Below are 16,246 nucleotides of genomic sequence, written 5' to 3' on the forward strand. Positions count from 1 at the left end.
AAAACAAATCACTCAATTATATCAAACTTTGAGAATAAATCAAATTTATTAAGTATTTCTGAGTGGGATTACGTTGATTTATACATTTATATAATGAATTCAGAAATATTGTCACAAAATATTTTACTGGCCTTCCAAAAGATAATTCTTCCTTTCTGAAAACAGATTGATAGTGCTTTGTTTTTCAATTTTTCTGGCTTTTCTTTTCGTACCCGAGTGGAACCCTAGAAGTATAGATGATGGCATTTAGATGTTCTTGCTGGAAAATAATAAAATGATGGTAGTGTATTCTTAGGTGGCTTTTCCTGCGTGCCAGGTATCTTTCAATAATTTCACATGTATTAGCCTATAGCTCTTCATCTAGATCCTATCACTTGAGTACTGTGTATAATCCCTACTTTAGAAATGAAGTGGGGGACAAAATCCCACAGCTGATGACTAGTAGAATTCAGATTTGTATCCAGGCCATTTGGCTGTAGAGTTCTGTCACAGGGAGAGGACAATAATTCTTGGAGTTAGTGATAAGAGAAGCACCATTGTGGAAAAGGAAGGATGCTTAGTTTCCAGTCTGTGGGACTGAAGAGATAGTTCCCAAGGTTGATCAGATTTCCAGCTTTCCAGAGAGAGTGGTTATAAGCACACATGGGACCTATATCAATAGATTGTACAAGACACTTGTCCTACAAACTGGAAGACAAAGGGACATTTATTTACTTATTTTTTATTTAAATTTATTTTTAATTGGAGTATAATTACAATGTTGTGTTGGTTTCTGCCATATACCAACATGAATCAACCAGAGGTACGTATACTAAGTCCCCTCCCTCTTGAACCTCCCTCCCATTTCCCACCCCATCCTACCCCTCCAGGTTGCCACAGTGTACCAGTGTAGAAGTCTCTGCATCATACAGCAAATTTCCGCTGGCTATCTAATTTTATGTATAGTAATGTGTATATTTCAATGTTTCTCTCAATTCGCCCAAACCTTCCCTTCCTCCACTGTGTCCACCAGTCAGTTTTCTATGTCTGCATCTCCATTGCTGCCTTGCAGCGTTTCATCAGTACTATCTTTCTAGATTCTATATACATGCATTAGAATACAATCTTTATGATTTCACTCTCTGTAGTAAGCTCTAGGTTCATCTGCATTATTAGAACTGAGTCAAATGTGTTCCTTATTATGGCTAAGTAACGTTTCATTGTGTATTAATAGTGACACAGCTTCTTTATCTATTCATCTGTCCATGGACATCTAGGTTGTTCTATGTCCTAGCTATTGTAAATAGTGCTGCAATGGACAGTAGGGTACATGTGTCTTTTTCAATTATGGTTTCGTGGGATTGTTGGATCATTGTTTTATTCCTAGTTCTTTAAAGGAATCTCTACACTATTCTCCATAGTGGTTATATATCAGTTTGCATTCCCACCAACAGTGCAAGAAGGTTCCCTTTTCTCCACACCTTCTCCAGCATTTATTGTTTACAGGTATTTTCATGATTGTCATTCTGACCAGTGTGAGATGATATCTCATTGTAATTTTGATTTGTGTTTCTCTAATAATGAGCGATGTTGAACATTTTTTCATGTGTTTTTAGCCATCTGTATGTCTTCTTTGGAGAAATATCTGTTTAGGTCTTCTGCCCACTTTTTGATTGGGTTGTTTGTTTTTCTGGTATTGAGCTGAATGAGCTGCTTGTAAACTTTGGAGATTAATCCTCTGTCAGTTGTTTTGTTTGCTGTTTTTTCTCCCATTCTGAGGGTAGTCTTTTCGCCTTGTTTATAGATTCCTTCGCTGTGCAAAAGCTTTTAAGTTTAATTGAATTTCATTTATTTATTTTTGCTTTTGCTTCCACTACTCTAGGATATGGTCATAGAGGATCTTGCTGTGATTTGTGTCAAAGAGTATTCTGCCTATATTTTTCTCTAAAAGTTTTATAATTTCTGGTCTTACATTTAGGTCTTTAATGCATTTTGAGTTTATTTTTGTGTATGGTGTTAGAAAGTGTTCTAATTTCATTCTTTTATACATAGTTGTTATCATTTAACATGATATGGAAGGCATTCTCACGACTGAAACACTAGGTGGAGGTTTTTGCATCTATAGTCACACCAAGGTCTCTGAATGTGCACTCTGAATGTGTCAGTGCCCAGAGTTTTGGTTGAGCCTACTTGTATTCAGACACATCTGAATAAGGTTCCATCCTGGGGAATGATTCCTGTCAATGTATGGCAAAACCAATACAATAATGTAAAGTAATTAGCCTTCGATTAAAATAAATAAATTTAAAAAAATAAAAATGACAAAAAATAAAAAAATCACCAAAACAAAATGTGAGTAAACCATATACCAACCTGAAAAAATCTAAGTAAGAATTTTAGCTGTCCTAATTCACCTTCACATGGTGCTGCCAAGGACTGTCTGGTCACAGAAGACCACACCAGGATTAAAGTTGTGTTTCAATAACCCTTGGTTTATCTCTCCAAATCTTTCCACATTGTATTTTTGTTTCTGTTCTCTCCCAACTCATCCCACTTTTGGGGGGACTTTCCTGGTTTTCATAATGAAATTTCTGCTTCTTGGTAACCTCTCAGTAATTGAAAATAAGGGCAGAATGAAACTCTAATTTCTCCTGCACTTTTCATGTCACTTCCTTTTTCTCCCTATGCCAAGTCATGCTTGTGTGTAATTGGTTGGAGGAGACTGTAGGCTTCCTCTACTTTTATCTACTCTCTTTGTTATTGTTTAGTCACTAAGTCATGTCTGATTCTGTGAACCCATGGACTACAGCATGCCAGGCTCTTCTGTTCTCCACCATCTCCTGGAGTTTGCTCAAACTGATGTTCATTGAGTTGGTGATGCTATCTAACTATCTCATCCTCTGCTACCCTCTTCCCCTTTTCCAGCATCAAGGTCTTTTCCAATGAGTCGGCTTTTCGCATCACGTGGCCAAAGTACTGTAGCTTCAGATTCAACATCATCACTTCCAATGAATATTTAGGGCTGATTTCCTTTACATAGACTGGTTTGATCTTCTTGATGTCCAAGGGACTCTCAAGAGTCTTCTCTAGCATCACAATTCAAAAGCATTAATTCCTCACCGCTCAGCCTTCTTTATGGTTCAACTCTCACATCTGTACATGACTACTGGAAAAACCATAGGTTTGACTATAAGGACCTTTGTTGGCAAAGTGACGTCTCTGCTTCTTAATATGCTGTCTAGCTTGGTTATAGCTTTTCTTCCAAGGAGCAAGTGTCTTTTCATTTCATGGCTGCAGTCACCATCTGCAGTTATTTTGGAGTCCAAGAAAATAAAATCTGTCACTGTTTCCATATTTTTCCCCATCTATTTGTCATGAAGTGATGGGACCGCATGCCATGCTTTTTCACTCTTCTCTTTCACCCTCATTAAGAGATTCTTTAGTTCCCCTTCAGTTCAGTTCTGTCGCTCAGTTGTGTCCAACTCTTTGTGACCTCATAGACTGCAGCAGGCCAAGCTTCCCTGGCCATCACCAACTCCCGGAGTTTACTCAGACCCATGTCCATTGAGTCAGTGATGTCATCCAACCATCTCATCCTCTGTCGTCCCCTTTTCCTCCCACCTTCAATCTTTCCCAGCATCAGGGTTTTTCCAATGAGTCAGTTCTCCACATCAGGTGGCCAAATATTGGAGTTTCGGCTTCAGCATCGGTCCTTCCAATGAATATTCAGGACTGATTTCCTTTAGGATAGACTGGTTGGATCTCCTTGCTGTCCAAGGGACTCTCAAGAGTCTCCTCCAACACCACAGTTCAGAAGCATCAATTCTTCGGTGCTCAATTTTCTTTATATTCCAACTCACATCCATACATGACTACTGGAAAAACCATACCTTTGACTAGATGGGCCTTTGTCAGCAAAGCAATGTCTCTGCTTTTTAATATGCTGTCGACTTTAGTCATAGTAGCTTGGATGGTAAAGTGTCTGCCTACAATGCAGGAGACCCAGGTTCGATCCCTGGGTTGGGAAGATCCCCTGCAGAAGGAAATGGCAACCCGCTCCAGTATTCATGCTGGAAAATCCCATGGACCAAGGAGCCTGGTGGGCTACAGTCCATGGAGTCGCAAAGAGTCGGACACACCTGAGTGACTTCTCTCTCTCTCTTTCTTCCAAGGTGCAAGCATCCTTTTATTTCATGGCTGCAATCACCATCTGCAGTGATTTTGGAGCCCGAAAAAAATAAGGTCTCTCACTGCTTCTATTTTTTCCCCATCTATTTGACATGAAGTGATGGGACCAGATGCCATCATCTTAGTTTTCTGAGTGTTGAGTTTTAAGCCAACTTTTTCACTCTCCTCTTTCACTTTCATCAAGAGGCTCTTTAGTCCCCCTTCGCTTTCTGCCATAAGAATTGTGTCATCTGCATAGCTGACATTGTTGATATTTCTGCCAGCAGTCTTGATACCAGCTTGTGATTCATCCAGCCCAGAGTTTTGCATGATGTACTCTGCCTATAAGTTGAATAAGCAGGGTGATAATATACAGCCTTGATGTACTCCTTTCCTAATTTTGAACCAGTCTATTGTCCCATGTCTGATTCCAACTGTTGCTTCTTGATCTGCATACAGGTTTCTCAGGAGACAGGTAAGGTGGTGTGCTACTCCTATTTCTTTAAGAATTTCCCACAGTTTGTTGTGATCCACACATCCAAAGACTTTAGTGTAGTCAATGAAGCAGAAGTAGATGTTTTTCTGGAACTCCCTTGCTTTCTCCATGATCCAAAGAAGGTTGACAGTTTGATCTCTGGTTTCTCTATGTGTTTTCTAAACCTAAATTGTACATCTGAATAGTCTCAGTCATGTTCTTCTGAAACCTAGCTTGAAGAATTTTGAGCATAACCTTGCTAGCATATGACATGAGCACAAGTTTACAGTAGTTTGAACATTCATTTCCTCTTTAGTCATTGTAAAATTTGGGAGCCCAGGTTACAAAGAGTGATTTTTGAAAACTTTTATTCTCTAAAATACGTTAACTGTAAATTTTATGCAGGTATATATTATATTTGTTATATTTACCTCTAATGACAGAAGTAGTAATTGGTAAATCATATGTTTATTAATATCTCTGAAAAAGCTGTGAAAAGAGCATTTTTTGTTTGCTAAACACACAGAATATAACTCATAATGTTCTGGAACTACAAGATTAACTACAATTTATGAGGGGTGTACATTATTCCAAATCTAGTTAGATAAATAGTTCAACCTAAGTAACGTAATACTGATCTGTATATTCTATGTAGAGAGTTCTATATGGCACATAGACACATACAGGATTTTTTTATTGTCAGTTTTTTCAGTTATTTCTTATTACTTTGGCTTCTGGGTTCTTAAAATATCAAGATTTAACTTGAACACTGACTTTCTTGTCCTTGAAAACAGTTATTTAAAAGTGAAAACAATATAATGTATAACAACAAAAAATATTCATTGAGAGCTACTATAAGTTGTTTTTCAGTCACTCAGTCATGTCTGACTCTTTGTGACTCCATGGACTGAAGCACACCAGGCTTCCTTGTCTTTCACTATCTCCCAGAGTTTGCCCTAACTCATGTCCATTGAAAGATATACCCATGTGAATGCAGAGTTCCAAAGAATAACAAGGAGAGATAAGAAAGCCTTCTTAAGTGAACAATGCAAAGAAATAGAGGAAAACAATAGAATGGGGATGACTAGAGACCACTTGAAGAAAATTAAAGATCCCAAGGGAACATTTCATGCAAAGAGAGGCTCGGTAAAGAACAGAAACAATATGATCCTAACAGAAGCAGAAGATATTAAGAAGAGGTGGCAAGAATACACAGAAGAACTATAGAAAAAAAGGTCTTCATGACCTGGACAGCCATTATGGTGTGATCACTTACCTAGAGCCAGAAATCCTAGAGTGTGAAGTTAAGTGGGCCTTAAGAAGCATTACTACAAACAAAGCTAGTGGAGGTGATGGAATTCCATCTAGGCTATTTCAAATCCTAAAAGATGATTCTGTAAAAGTGCTGCACTCAGTATGTCAGCAAATTTGGGAAACGCAGCAATGGGCTCAGGACAATAAAAGGTCATTTTTCATTTCAATCCCAAAGAAGGACAATGCCAAAGAATGTTCAAACTACCTCACAACTGCACTCACTTTCCGTTCAGTTCAGTTCAGTTGCTCAGTCGTGTCCGACTCTTTGCGATCCCATGAATCACAGTACGCCAGGCCTCCCTGTCCATCCCCAACTCCCGGAGTTCACTCAAACTCATGTCCATCGAGTTGGTGATGCCATCCAGCCATCTCATTCTCTGTTGTCCCCTTCTCCTCCTGCCCCCAGTCCCTCCCAGCATCAGAGTTTTTTCCAGTGAGTCAACTCTTCTCATGAGGTGGCCACATGCTAGCAAAGTAATGCTTAAAGTCCTCCAAGCTAGGCTTTAACAGTACATGAACCAAGAAATTCCAGATGTACAAGCTGGATTTAGAAAAGGCAGAGGAATCAGAGATCAAATTGCCGTCATCTACTGGAAAAAGCAAGGGAATTCCAGAAAATATCTGCTTCATTGATTATGATAAAGCCTTTGACTGAGTGGATCACAACAAACTGTGGAAAGTTCTTAAAGAGATGGGAATATCAGACCACCTTACCTGCCTGCTGAAAAACCTGTATGTAGATTGAGAAGCAGCAGTTGGAACCAGACATGGAAAAACAGTTTGGTTCAAATTTGGAAAGGAGTAAGTCAAGGCTGTATATTGTCACCCTGCTTATTTAACTTATATGCAGAGTACATCATGTGAAATGCCGGACTGAATGAAGCACAAGTTGGAATGAATATTGCCAGGAGAAATATCAATAACCTCAGATATGCAGATGACACCACCCTAATGGCAGAAAGCAAAGGGGAATGAAAGAGCTTCTTGATGAAGGTAAAAGAGGAGAGTGAAAAGGCTGGCTTGAAAATCCAGGACTCATAAAACTAAGATCATGGCATCCAATCCCATCATTTCATGCAAATATATGGGGGAAAAGTGGAAACAGTGACAGGTTTTATTTTCTTGGACTCTAAGACAACTGCGGATGGTGATGGCAGGGATGAAATTAAAAGATGCTTGCTCCTTGGAAGAAAAGCTATGACCAACCTAGACAGTGTATTAGTAAGCAGAGACATCACTTTGCTAACAAAGGTCTGTATAGTCAAAGCTATGCTTTTTCCAGTAGTCATGTACAGATGTGAGAGTTGGACCATAAAGAAGGCTGAGCGGTGAGGAATTAATGCTTTTGAATTGTAATGCTAGAGAAGACTCTTGAGAGTCCCTTGGCAGCAAGGAGATCACACCAGTAAATCCTGAAGGAAATCAACCCTGAATATTCATTGGAACTAGTGATTCTAAAACTGAAGCTCCAATACTTTGGCCATCTGGTGGGAAGACCCGACTCATTGGAAAAGACCCTGATGCTGGGAAAGATTGAAGGCAGGAGGAGAAAGGGGCAACAGTGGATGAGATGATTGGATGGAATCATCAATTCAATGGATGTCAGTTTAAGCAAACTCCAGGAGATAGTGAAGGACAGGGAAGACTGGCGTGTTGCAATCCATGTGTTTGCAAAGTCAGACATGACTAGAGAATGAACAACAAGAAGAAATGTCCATTGAGTCGGTGATGCCATCCAACCATCTCATCCTCTGCTGCCCCCTTTTTCTCCTTCCTTCAGTCTTTCCCAACATCAGGGTCTTTTCCAATGAGTCGGCTCTTCACATCAGGTGGCCAAAGCACTGGAGTTTCAACTTCAGCATTCAGGGTTGATTTCCTTTAGGATTGACTGGTTACTATATGGCAGGTGCTGTTTTAAGTGATTTTCACCTGTTAAATCCTCAAAGCCCACTAAGTTTGGTACTATTGTTGTCATCTGCACTTTACCTTATGTATCAGAGAAGCGATGTCACTTATCCAAAGTCACTGAACTAGTAAGTGTGAAGCTGAAATGCCAAACCCCACCTACCAAACCTAGGGCCTATCAATATCCACTACGTCATTGGAATCTTCAAATATGGGAAGCATAACTGACCATGGAAATGAATACAGAAGTTATAGAGTGGTTATACTACACTAAAAGAGAAATTGGAATTGTTAAAGCTCATTGAGCTCACTTATCTCATTTTTATTCCTTGGGCAGAGTGTGGTGGCAGACTGAAAGTGGAATCAAAACCCAGAGATCTGTACTCACATGCTCAGTTTGGTGATAACAACTACCCAGGACAAGCTGATTGTGAATGGCTGTTAGTGTCAGAACGGGGCTCTCGACTTGAATTATCCTTCCAGATTTTTGAAGTGGAAGAAGAAGCTGACTGTGGCTATGACTACGTTGAGCTCTTTGATGGTCTTGATTCAACAGCAGTGGGGCTTGGTCGATTCTGTGGATCAGGGGTAAATACAGTACCAACAGGATACCATAGACATTATAAAAATACCTATAAATTGGTGATTCGATATATGTAAGATGTGTAAGTCACTAATGCTTTTACCAAAAAATGTGACATCATATTATTGACAGCTTGATAAGTTATAACATGACTCTTCCCTTCTCTATTGCTAGTGAATTTGCTCAGTAGCATCGAACAAGACAGATGAATTCAGTAACTATAATTCTTGTTACTGTCCACATTCTAACTTTTTTAACTCATGTGTTTAATTGTGCACTAAATATTTAATTAGCTAAAAGCAATATACCTTAACATACACCATGACAGTTTTTCAAACTTCTAAATTAAAGCATAGAAGAAAAAGAATATGCACAATTCAAATTGAGATTCCCCTCTCAACAATATATATGATAAGAGGCAGGATCTGCCACCAGTGTGGAGCACTCCTATGCAGTGTGCACAGGACACAGTAATAAAAATAGGCTAGAGGGCATCAACATGACAAATAAGAAAAAGGAAAGCTTAAGGTTGTCTCAATGCTTTCCTCCCAGGATTCAGCACATTAATATCAAACGTTCTTCTGAATACATATTTTGTTCTAAAGCTTTAGTTCCACTTTTCAAATTTCTACCAATAACTATTAAATAATATTGAACTTGAATAATGTTGAACTCCTGTCCAAATTACAACTGAAATGAAACAAAAGTGCTTCTCAGTACTTAGATTACTAAAACAAGAAGGAATGGACAATTTGGATTCTGGAAGCGGCTCTGCCTCAGAGCAGCTTCTGAAATAGTTTTAATGTCTCTTTTTTCTCTCTGAGCTTTACTTTAATTACTTGTAAATCAAAGGAACTTGGTTTAAAATTTTGGGGAAAAACACCAAGTTCCAGAACTTGGAAGCAGACTTAATTATGTTCAAAGCTCAGCTACATCACTGATCAACTTTGTGATCTTGAGCACATCATCTGTTCTCTGAAACTCAAGCTTTCTCCCCTGTAAAATTAAGTCACTCTTATTTACTTTTCAAGGTTGTTGGGAGGATTCAATTTTATACCAAATTTCCAAATATGAATTACATTGAAGAAAAAATAATTCATTTTATTGTTTGTTTTTGTTTGTGTGTCTTTGTTTGTCTTCAGCCACCAGAAGAAATCTATTCAATTGGTGATACAGTTTTAATTCATTTTCATACTGATGACACAATCAGCAAGAAAGGATTTCATATAAGATACAAAAGCATCAGATATCCAGATTCCGCACATACCAAAAAATAACCAAAACCTTCATCAGAACATAAAGGAATGTGTATAATGCAGAGAAGATGTATTTCTTTTTTAAAATGAAGATTTTAGCACAAATGTTTCATGTGAGTTCGAGCAAAAGAAAACTGCAAGCCCAGAATTATCTCTGTACTACAAGAGAAGTTTCCAGCTAACCCTGATGAGCATTACCAGGATATTTGAACTCCATCCTTGACAGTATAAATATAAATAAAGTTGGTGAAAGAGCATCATGATTCAAAGAAGACTTCACAATTCTTTGTTCACAGCACAACACAGATGCTTCACAATTCAAATAGCTCCTTTCAGGGTCTGTGACTCTGCACAGTGTTCATTTTGACAATTTCTCAATATATGGGAGAAATAAAATGATCTTACAGGTTGTAAACTGGAAAACCCTCTCCTCGAATCTTAGGGTAATTGCTTTGACTGTGCATCTTGAAGGCAATGTAAACCAGACGTGAAGTGGAAGTCGTTTAAGGGTGGTTTATACTTTAAATATGGGTATGACCAGTGTTTGGAAACTGGAATATTTCAGCTTCATTATTTTCACTTGCAGGCTAAATTTACCTCTTTGAAACATAAATGATCTTGAAACCATTTCATTTTCCTGACCTTTGACAAGTTTGAAATATCAGTAGTGTCTATCATTTAGTTAATTCTAGACATAATTTATGGAGAAGGCAATGGCAAGCCACTCCAGTACTCTTGCCTAGAAAATCCCATGGATGGAGGAGCCTGGTAGGCTGCAGTCCATGGGATCGCTATGAGTCGGAGGTGACTGAGCAACTTCACTTTCACTTTTCATTTTCACGCATTGGAGAGGGAAATGGCAACCCACTCCAGTCTTCTTGCCTGGAGAATCCCAGGGACGGGGGAGCCTGGTGGGCTGCTGTCTGTGGGATCGCACAGAGTCAGACACGACTGAAGTAACTTAGCAGCAGCAGCAGCAGACATAATTTAAGTGCTGGAAAATGCCCAGTTTATCGGTAAACTCAGTTCTTTCAGTGAGAAATGCTGCCTTTTCACACCAAATTTAAGAGGCCTCGTGATGTCTTATGAACTTGGTGAGATAATTCCCAACAGGTGTGAACCGGATCCTTTTAAAGTGACTGCCTAGATGACTCATGCTCAAGTTCTACTGCTGCTATTCTTCCTTTTGTTGTTGATCTGTTGTAGCTGTTAATGTTGATGTTGTCAAGGTTAATTTTTTTTTTTTTTTAATGAAATGAAGTGGGTAAGCCTTGTTAGAACTGAAAATTTTCTTTCTCTTCCTAGAATTCAGATTTTTTAAATGTATGTTGAAAAAACAACAACAACAAGATTTGTTTCTGAAAGACTTTCTATGGTGCTATTCCATAAACATTTTTTTAAAACAAAGTTTTTGACCTTTGAACCAACCACCTGTAGACTACAAATGTCTCTGTCTGGCTGGTAGCACTTGAAGACTAAAGACTTGCTAAATGTCTCAAAAATATGTCATTGCAAGGGTAGCACTTGTCCTGTGGAACAACTGCTTATAATGCCTTAGAATTATTTTGAATGATTGAGCAGATCCTCCTAAGAGACACACCTTTTTTGAAAAGTTGAGTATAGTAGTATGTTAGTTAGCATCTCTACGAGGAAAATTAATTTCTGTGACTGAGATCTTTAGATATAAATATGGTGACTTACTTTTATTGTAGAAAATTAGTTTTCTGCTTTAAAGCTAGGATTATTTTTAATATTAATGTATGTATATGTGAGATTGTCTGAATGAGTGAAGCTACAAGAAGGTGAAAAGTAGTGGGGGGCTGAAAAGTTTAACTTTTCGTGCCAAGTTCTGCTAGAATCCTGTTTGAAGTAGCAACTTTCATAAGCTGTTTCATGGACAAATAATGGGAATTTCTCATTATTATCAATCCTGTTTTAAAAAAGCCTCCTTCCCTCAGAGAAACTCTATTTTGATATTTTTTTATGTTGATATAGATTACTGTATGAAGTAGCTTTGGTTCTGTTGTCTGTCCATGAACATTCAATATTTAATAAAATTGAAAATCTTTCTTCATTTTAAAATTAAACTGTACACACAGATTTAGCTTGTTTTTTTTTCCATTGTTGCCTTGAAAATCTTTTCTTGTGTATGAATTGTATTATGTAAATACATTTTTAAAAACAATCTTTTGATCTCATGGAACATTGCTTTGGAAATGTATAAATATTGCCTGCAATATAAGGAGCTTTTTAGTGGAGCTGATTTATTCCAGTAACTTCTTCTATTTTTTTTTCACCAATCTCCAGTGAGCCAAATATTGGGAATTGAGAGGAGAAAAGAAAAATCATTAAAACCTGGTATACTATGCTGTTCCCAGCCCAGTACTAAGCACATACACTAGCTCTTTCAACTTCATGCCACCCTTTGAGAACTGTGGTGATGGTCTCATTTTATGGTTTAGGAACTGAGGTTCAAAGAAAGAATATAATGTTCCCAGGGTTACAGTGTAAAGTTAGATGTTAAAACTCAAATTGTCTGATATAAAACTCTGCTTATTCTAAAAATGTAGTAGAATCAATCTTGATATATACATATATAGTAAATATATTTTTATGATGAAACTTTCCACATAAGTCAGTTTTAGAGGTGAATTACAGTAGAACTTTCAGAATAAACTTGGTTAATTTCAGTAATAGCATGACAATTAAAATATCAACTATAGATATATTTTAGAACCACAGTTAATGCTAGAAATTTAAGAAACAAAAAAAGCTACTATATAGTTTGGAGTTAGTAACTATGGGCCTTTTGTTAAAATAAGTGCATTAAATTATTTTGTCTGATGTGGTAGGGAAAATGTAGTGTTTTTAAGAAATACTGTGGATATTATTCTGGTTGATATCTTATAAGGCCTCAATGAGCTGCCCTCACACAACTGGGAAGTAAAGTATTTAGAAGGCACACTCAAAGAGGTTGTCATAACTTAGGTCTTCAATGGGAACATTAATTTTTTATTGTACCTTATGTATGATATCTGCTCACTGCGTATTATTTTTATATTAATTCAACTTTGGCTTAGGTGTATTGTTAAATTCAAACACAAACAGCTTCTTTGTTATTGTGGTAATAATGGTTAGTTACTGTTCTAGGCACTTTATTAGCTTTTGTAAATTTATTTTCAACATTTGCATCAGCTTCTACATTAGTCTTGGTTGTATTGATACTGTCTATTTGCTGAAGTTCTAACTCCTATACAATCCTCACTGACTCTACATATAAAAATCTGCTCCCATTTAATATGATTTTATTAAATTATTTTTAAAAGTCAATTTTGAATATTACTCTAGTTATTTAGAAGCTCAATACTTAACATAACTGCACAAACAATATTTTTAAAGAAATATATGAGAAACAGCAGCTCTATTTCCAAAATCCCTAAATGTTCCCTGCCTGTACTGACTGAATTTTTGCTACCTTGGATTAGTTTCAGTACACTACAGTATCAGATTCAAATTCTGTTCAATTTGTTTTAAATACGTTAGTCTTTCATTTGATTATTATTTTTTCTATTTTTGATAACAAGCATCAAATAATGATATTTTATTCTCATATGTAGAAAATCTCTGAAAGCATTTATTATTCTTCAAAAGGATAAATTTTTTAAAAAGAAGCAATGAATTATCAGTTTGTTTAAAATTGGTAAACTACAGCCATGTGCAAATTAAAAAGAACTTTCAATTGAAACAATTATCAAAATGTTTGGAAATTTTATTTAACTATAATTATTTAGCAAGAATATTTTGGATAAAAGAAAACCTTTAATACCATTTATTAAATCCACCATGGGAAGAAGAAAACAGGAAAAATAAATTACCATGTAAAGATCTGTAACTTGAACTGCAGTGATGCTTTTTGTTTGAGAAGAAAAAATATGACCTTATCACAAAGAAAGAAAAGCTGCTTTATGAGTGGATTTTTATATTAGTACATAGTAAATGGTTATAAATGAATATTTTCCTTTTAGTCTTTTATTTTTACTGTTATAAAATTGAGAAATTTTGTCATTAGCTTAGGAAATGAAAAACCTGGCTGCTATACATGGTAAAATATTATTAGTCTCCAACTTTGTTTTGACATGTACTTTTAAAATTGTCCAGCACTGAACCTACATTCTTTTTACTCCCTGCCAGTGTATTCAAATTGAATTCAGGCTTACCATGTAATTCTAGTCAATACCATGACATCTACCTGGTGCAGAGGTCAATGCATGGTGATTCCAAACACTGTTTAAGATCCTGACCCTGTCTCATATATATAATCCCCCTCTCATCAAATATTTTGAATAAAAAGTCAATGCAATAAATCTCAACTTCTAACTTTGGAAGACATGTAGGTAGAAATATACTTTGGTTAAAGGCTATGAAAACAGAAGCAGGCCCTAAATATGCATCATGAGATGTGTAGATAGAAGGAACTGCCAGCTGGGTCTTCTCTTGCTTTTACTGAAGTGGTAGGAGGGGTCTATTTAAAGGAGTGCCATTAAAATTATTTAAACATGAAAACACCTGAAAAGGACAAATAGAGTAAAAGGATTATAGATAATGAGGCTTAAATATGTCAATCTATCCTAAAACAATATTTAGTGGATATTCTTTCAGTTCAGTTCAGTCGCTCAGTCGTGTCCAACTCTTAGCGACCCCATGAACCACAGCATGCCAGGCCTCCCTGTCCATCACCAACTCCCGGAGTTCACTCAAATTCATGTCCACCGAGTCCGTGATGCCATCCAGCCACCTCATTCTCTGTCGTCCCCGTCTCCTCCTACCCCCAATCGCTCCCAGCATCAGAGTCTTTTCCAGTGAGTCAACTCGTCGCATGAGGTAGCCAAAGTATTGGAGTTTCAGCTTTAGCATCAGTCCTTCCAATGAACACCCAGGATTGATCTCCTCTAGAATGGACTGGATGGATCTCCTTGCAGTCCAAGGGACTCTCAAGAGTCTTCTCCAACACCACAGTTCAAAAGCATCAATTCTTCGGCGATCAGCTTTCTTCACAGTCCAACTCTCACATCCATACATGACCACTGGAAAAACCATAGCCTTGACTAGGCAGACCTTGGTTGGCAAAGTAATGTCTCTGCTTTTTAATATGCTATCTAGGCTGGTCATAACTTTCCTTCCAAGGAGTAAGCGTCTTTTAATTTCATGGCTGCAATCAGCATCCGCAGTGATTTTGGAGCCCAAAAAAATAAAGTCTGACATGAGGGGTACAATTAAAAATTAAATTATAAAAAAATTTTTCAAAGGAATATAATAAATTTGTTAAAGTCACTTTTATACCACTCCATGTCTATTAGTTGTGTTTGAATTTCATGGGAATAAAGAGTCTCTTATAATAACTTTTGTGATTTTATGCCAAAAGACATAGATATTTATTTCAGTTCAATAGATTCGCTCAGTAATGTCTGACACTTTATGATCCCATGGACTGCAAAAGGCCAGGCTTCCCTGGCCGTCACCAACTCCGGAGCTTACTCAAAACTCATGTATATCCAGTCAGCAATGCCATCCAATCAACTCATCCTCTGTCGTCCCCTTCTCCTGCCTTCAATCTTTCCCAGCATCAGGGTCTTTACCAGTTAGTCAGTTCTTCGTATCAGGTAGCCAAAGTATTGGAGTTTCAGCTTCAGCATCAGTCCTTCCAAGGAATATTCAGGACTGATCAACTTTAGGACAGACTGGTTGGATCTCCTGCAATCCAAGAGACTCTCAAGAATCTTCTCCAACACCACAGTTCAAAAGCATCAATTATTCAGTACTCAGATTTCTTTGTAGTCCAACTCTCACATCCATACATGACTACTGAAAAAACCATAGCTTTGACTAGATGGACCTTTGCTGACAAAGTAATGTCTCTGCATTTTAATGTGCTGTCTAAGTTGGTCATAACTTTTCTTCGAAGAAGCAAGCGTCTCTTAATTTCATGGCTGCAATCAACATCTGCAGTGATTTTGGAGCCAAAGAAAATAAAGTCTGTCACTGTTTTCATTGTTTCCCCATCTATTTGCCATGAAGTGATGGGACCAGATGCCATCATCTTAGTTAACTGAATGTTGAGTTTTAACGCAACTTTTTCGCTCTCCACTTTCACTTTCATAAAGAGGCTCTTTAGTGCTTCTTCACTTTCTGCCATAAGGGTGGTGTAATCTGCATATCTGCGGTCGTTGATATTTCTCCCAGCAATCTTGATTCTGGCTTGTGCTTCATCCAGTCCAACATTTCTCATGACATACTCTGAATATAATTTAAATAAGCAGGGTGACGATATACAACCTCGAGTACTCCTTTCCTGATTTGGAACCAGTCTGTTGTACCATGCCCAGTACTAATTGTTTCTTCTTAACCTGAATACAGATTTCTCAGGAGGCAGGTCAGGTGGTCTGGTATTCCCATCTCTTGAAGAAACTTCCACAGTTTGTTGTGGTCCACACAGTGAAAGCCTTTGTCATAATCAGTAAAGAAGTAGATGTTTTTCTGGAACTCTCTTGCTTTATTTATGATCCAGTG

The 16,246-nt window shown here is 37.4% G+C and overlaps 1 protein-coding gene across 1 annotated transcript in view; it reads left to right on the plus strand.

The window, feature by feature from the left end:
- The window catches only part of TLL1 (tolloid like 1), a 337,312-nt gene extending 322,374 nt beyond the window's left edge, over window positions 1-14,938 (plus strand). The window contains exons 20-21 of the mRNA XM_055405024.2: window positions 8,178-8,428; window positions 9,566-14,938. Of these exons, the coding sequence (XP_055260999.1) occupies window positions 8,178-8,428; window positions 9,566-9,700 (386 nt within the window). The 3' untranslated portion in view covers window positions 9,701-14,938. The remainder of the gene's footprint in view (window positions 1-8,177; window positions 8,429-9,565) is intronic.
- The last annotated feature ends 1,308 nt before the right edge of the window (window positions 14,939-16,246 follow it).

The sequence above is a fragment of the Moschus berezovskii genome, chromosome 19, assembly GCF_049115385.1.
Source record: "Moschus berezovskii isolate FMDL1 chromosome 19, NW_MosBer_1.0, whole genome shotgun sequence".
Lineage (NCBI taxonomy): Eukaryota > Metazoa > Chordata > Mammalia > Artiodactyla > Moschidae > Moschus > Moschus berezovskii.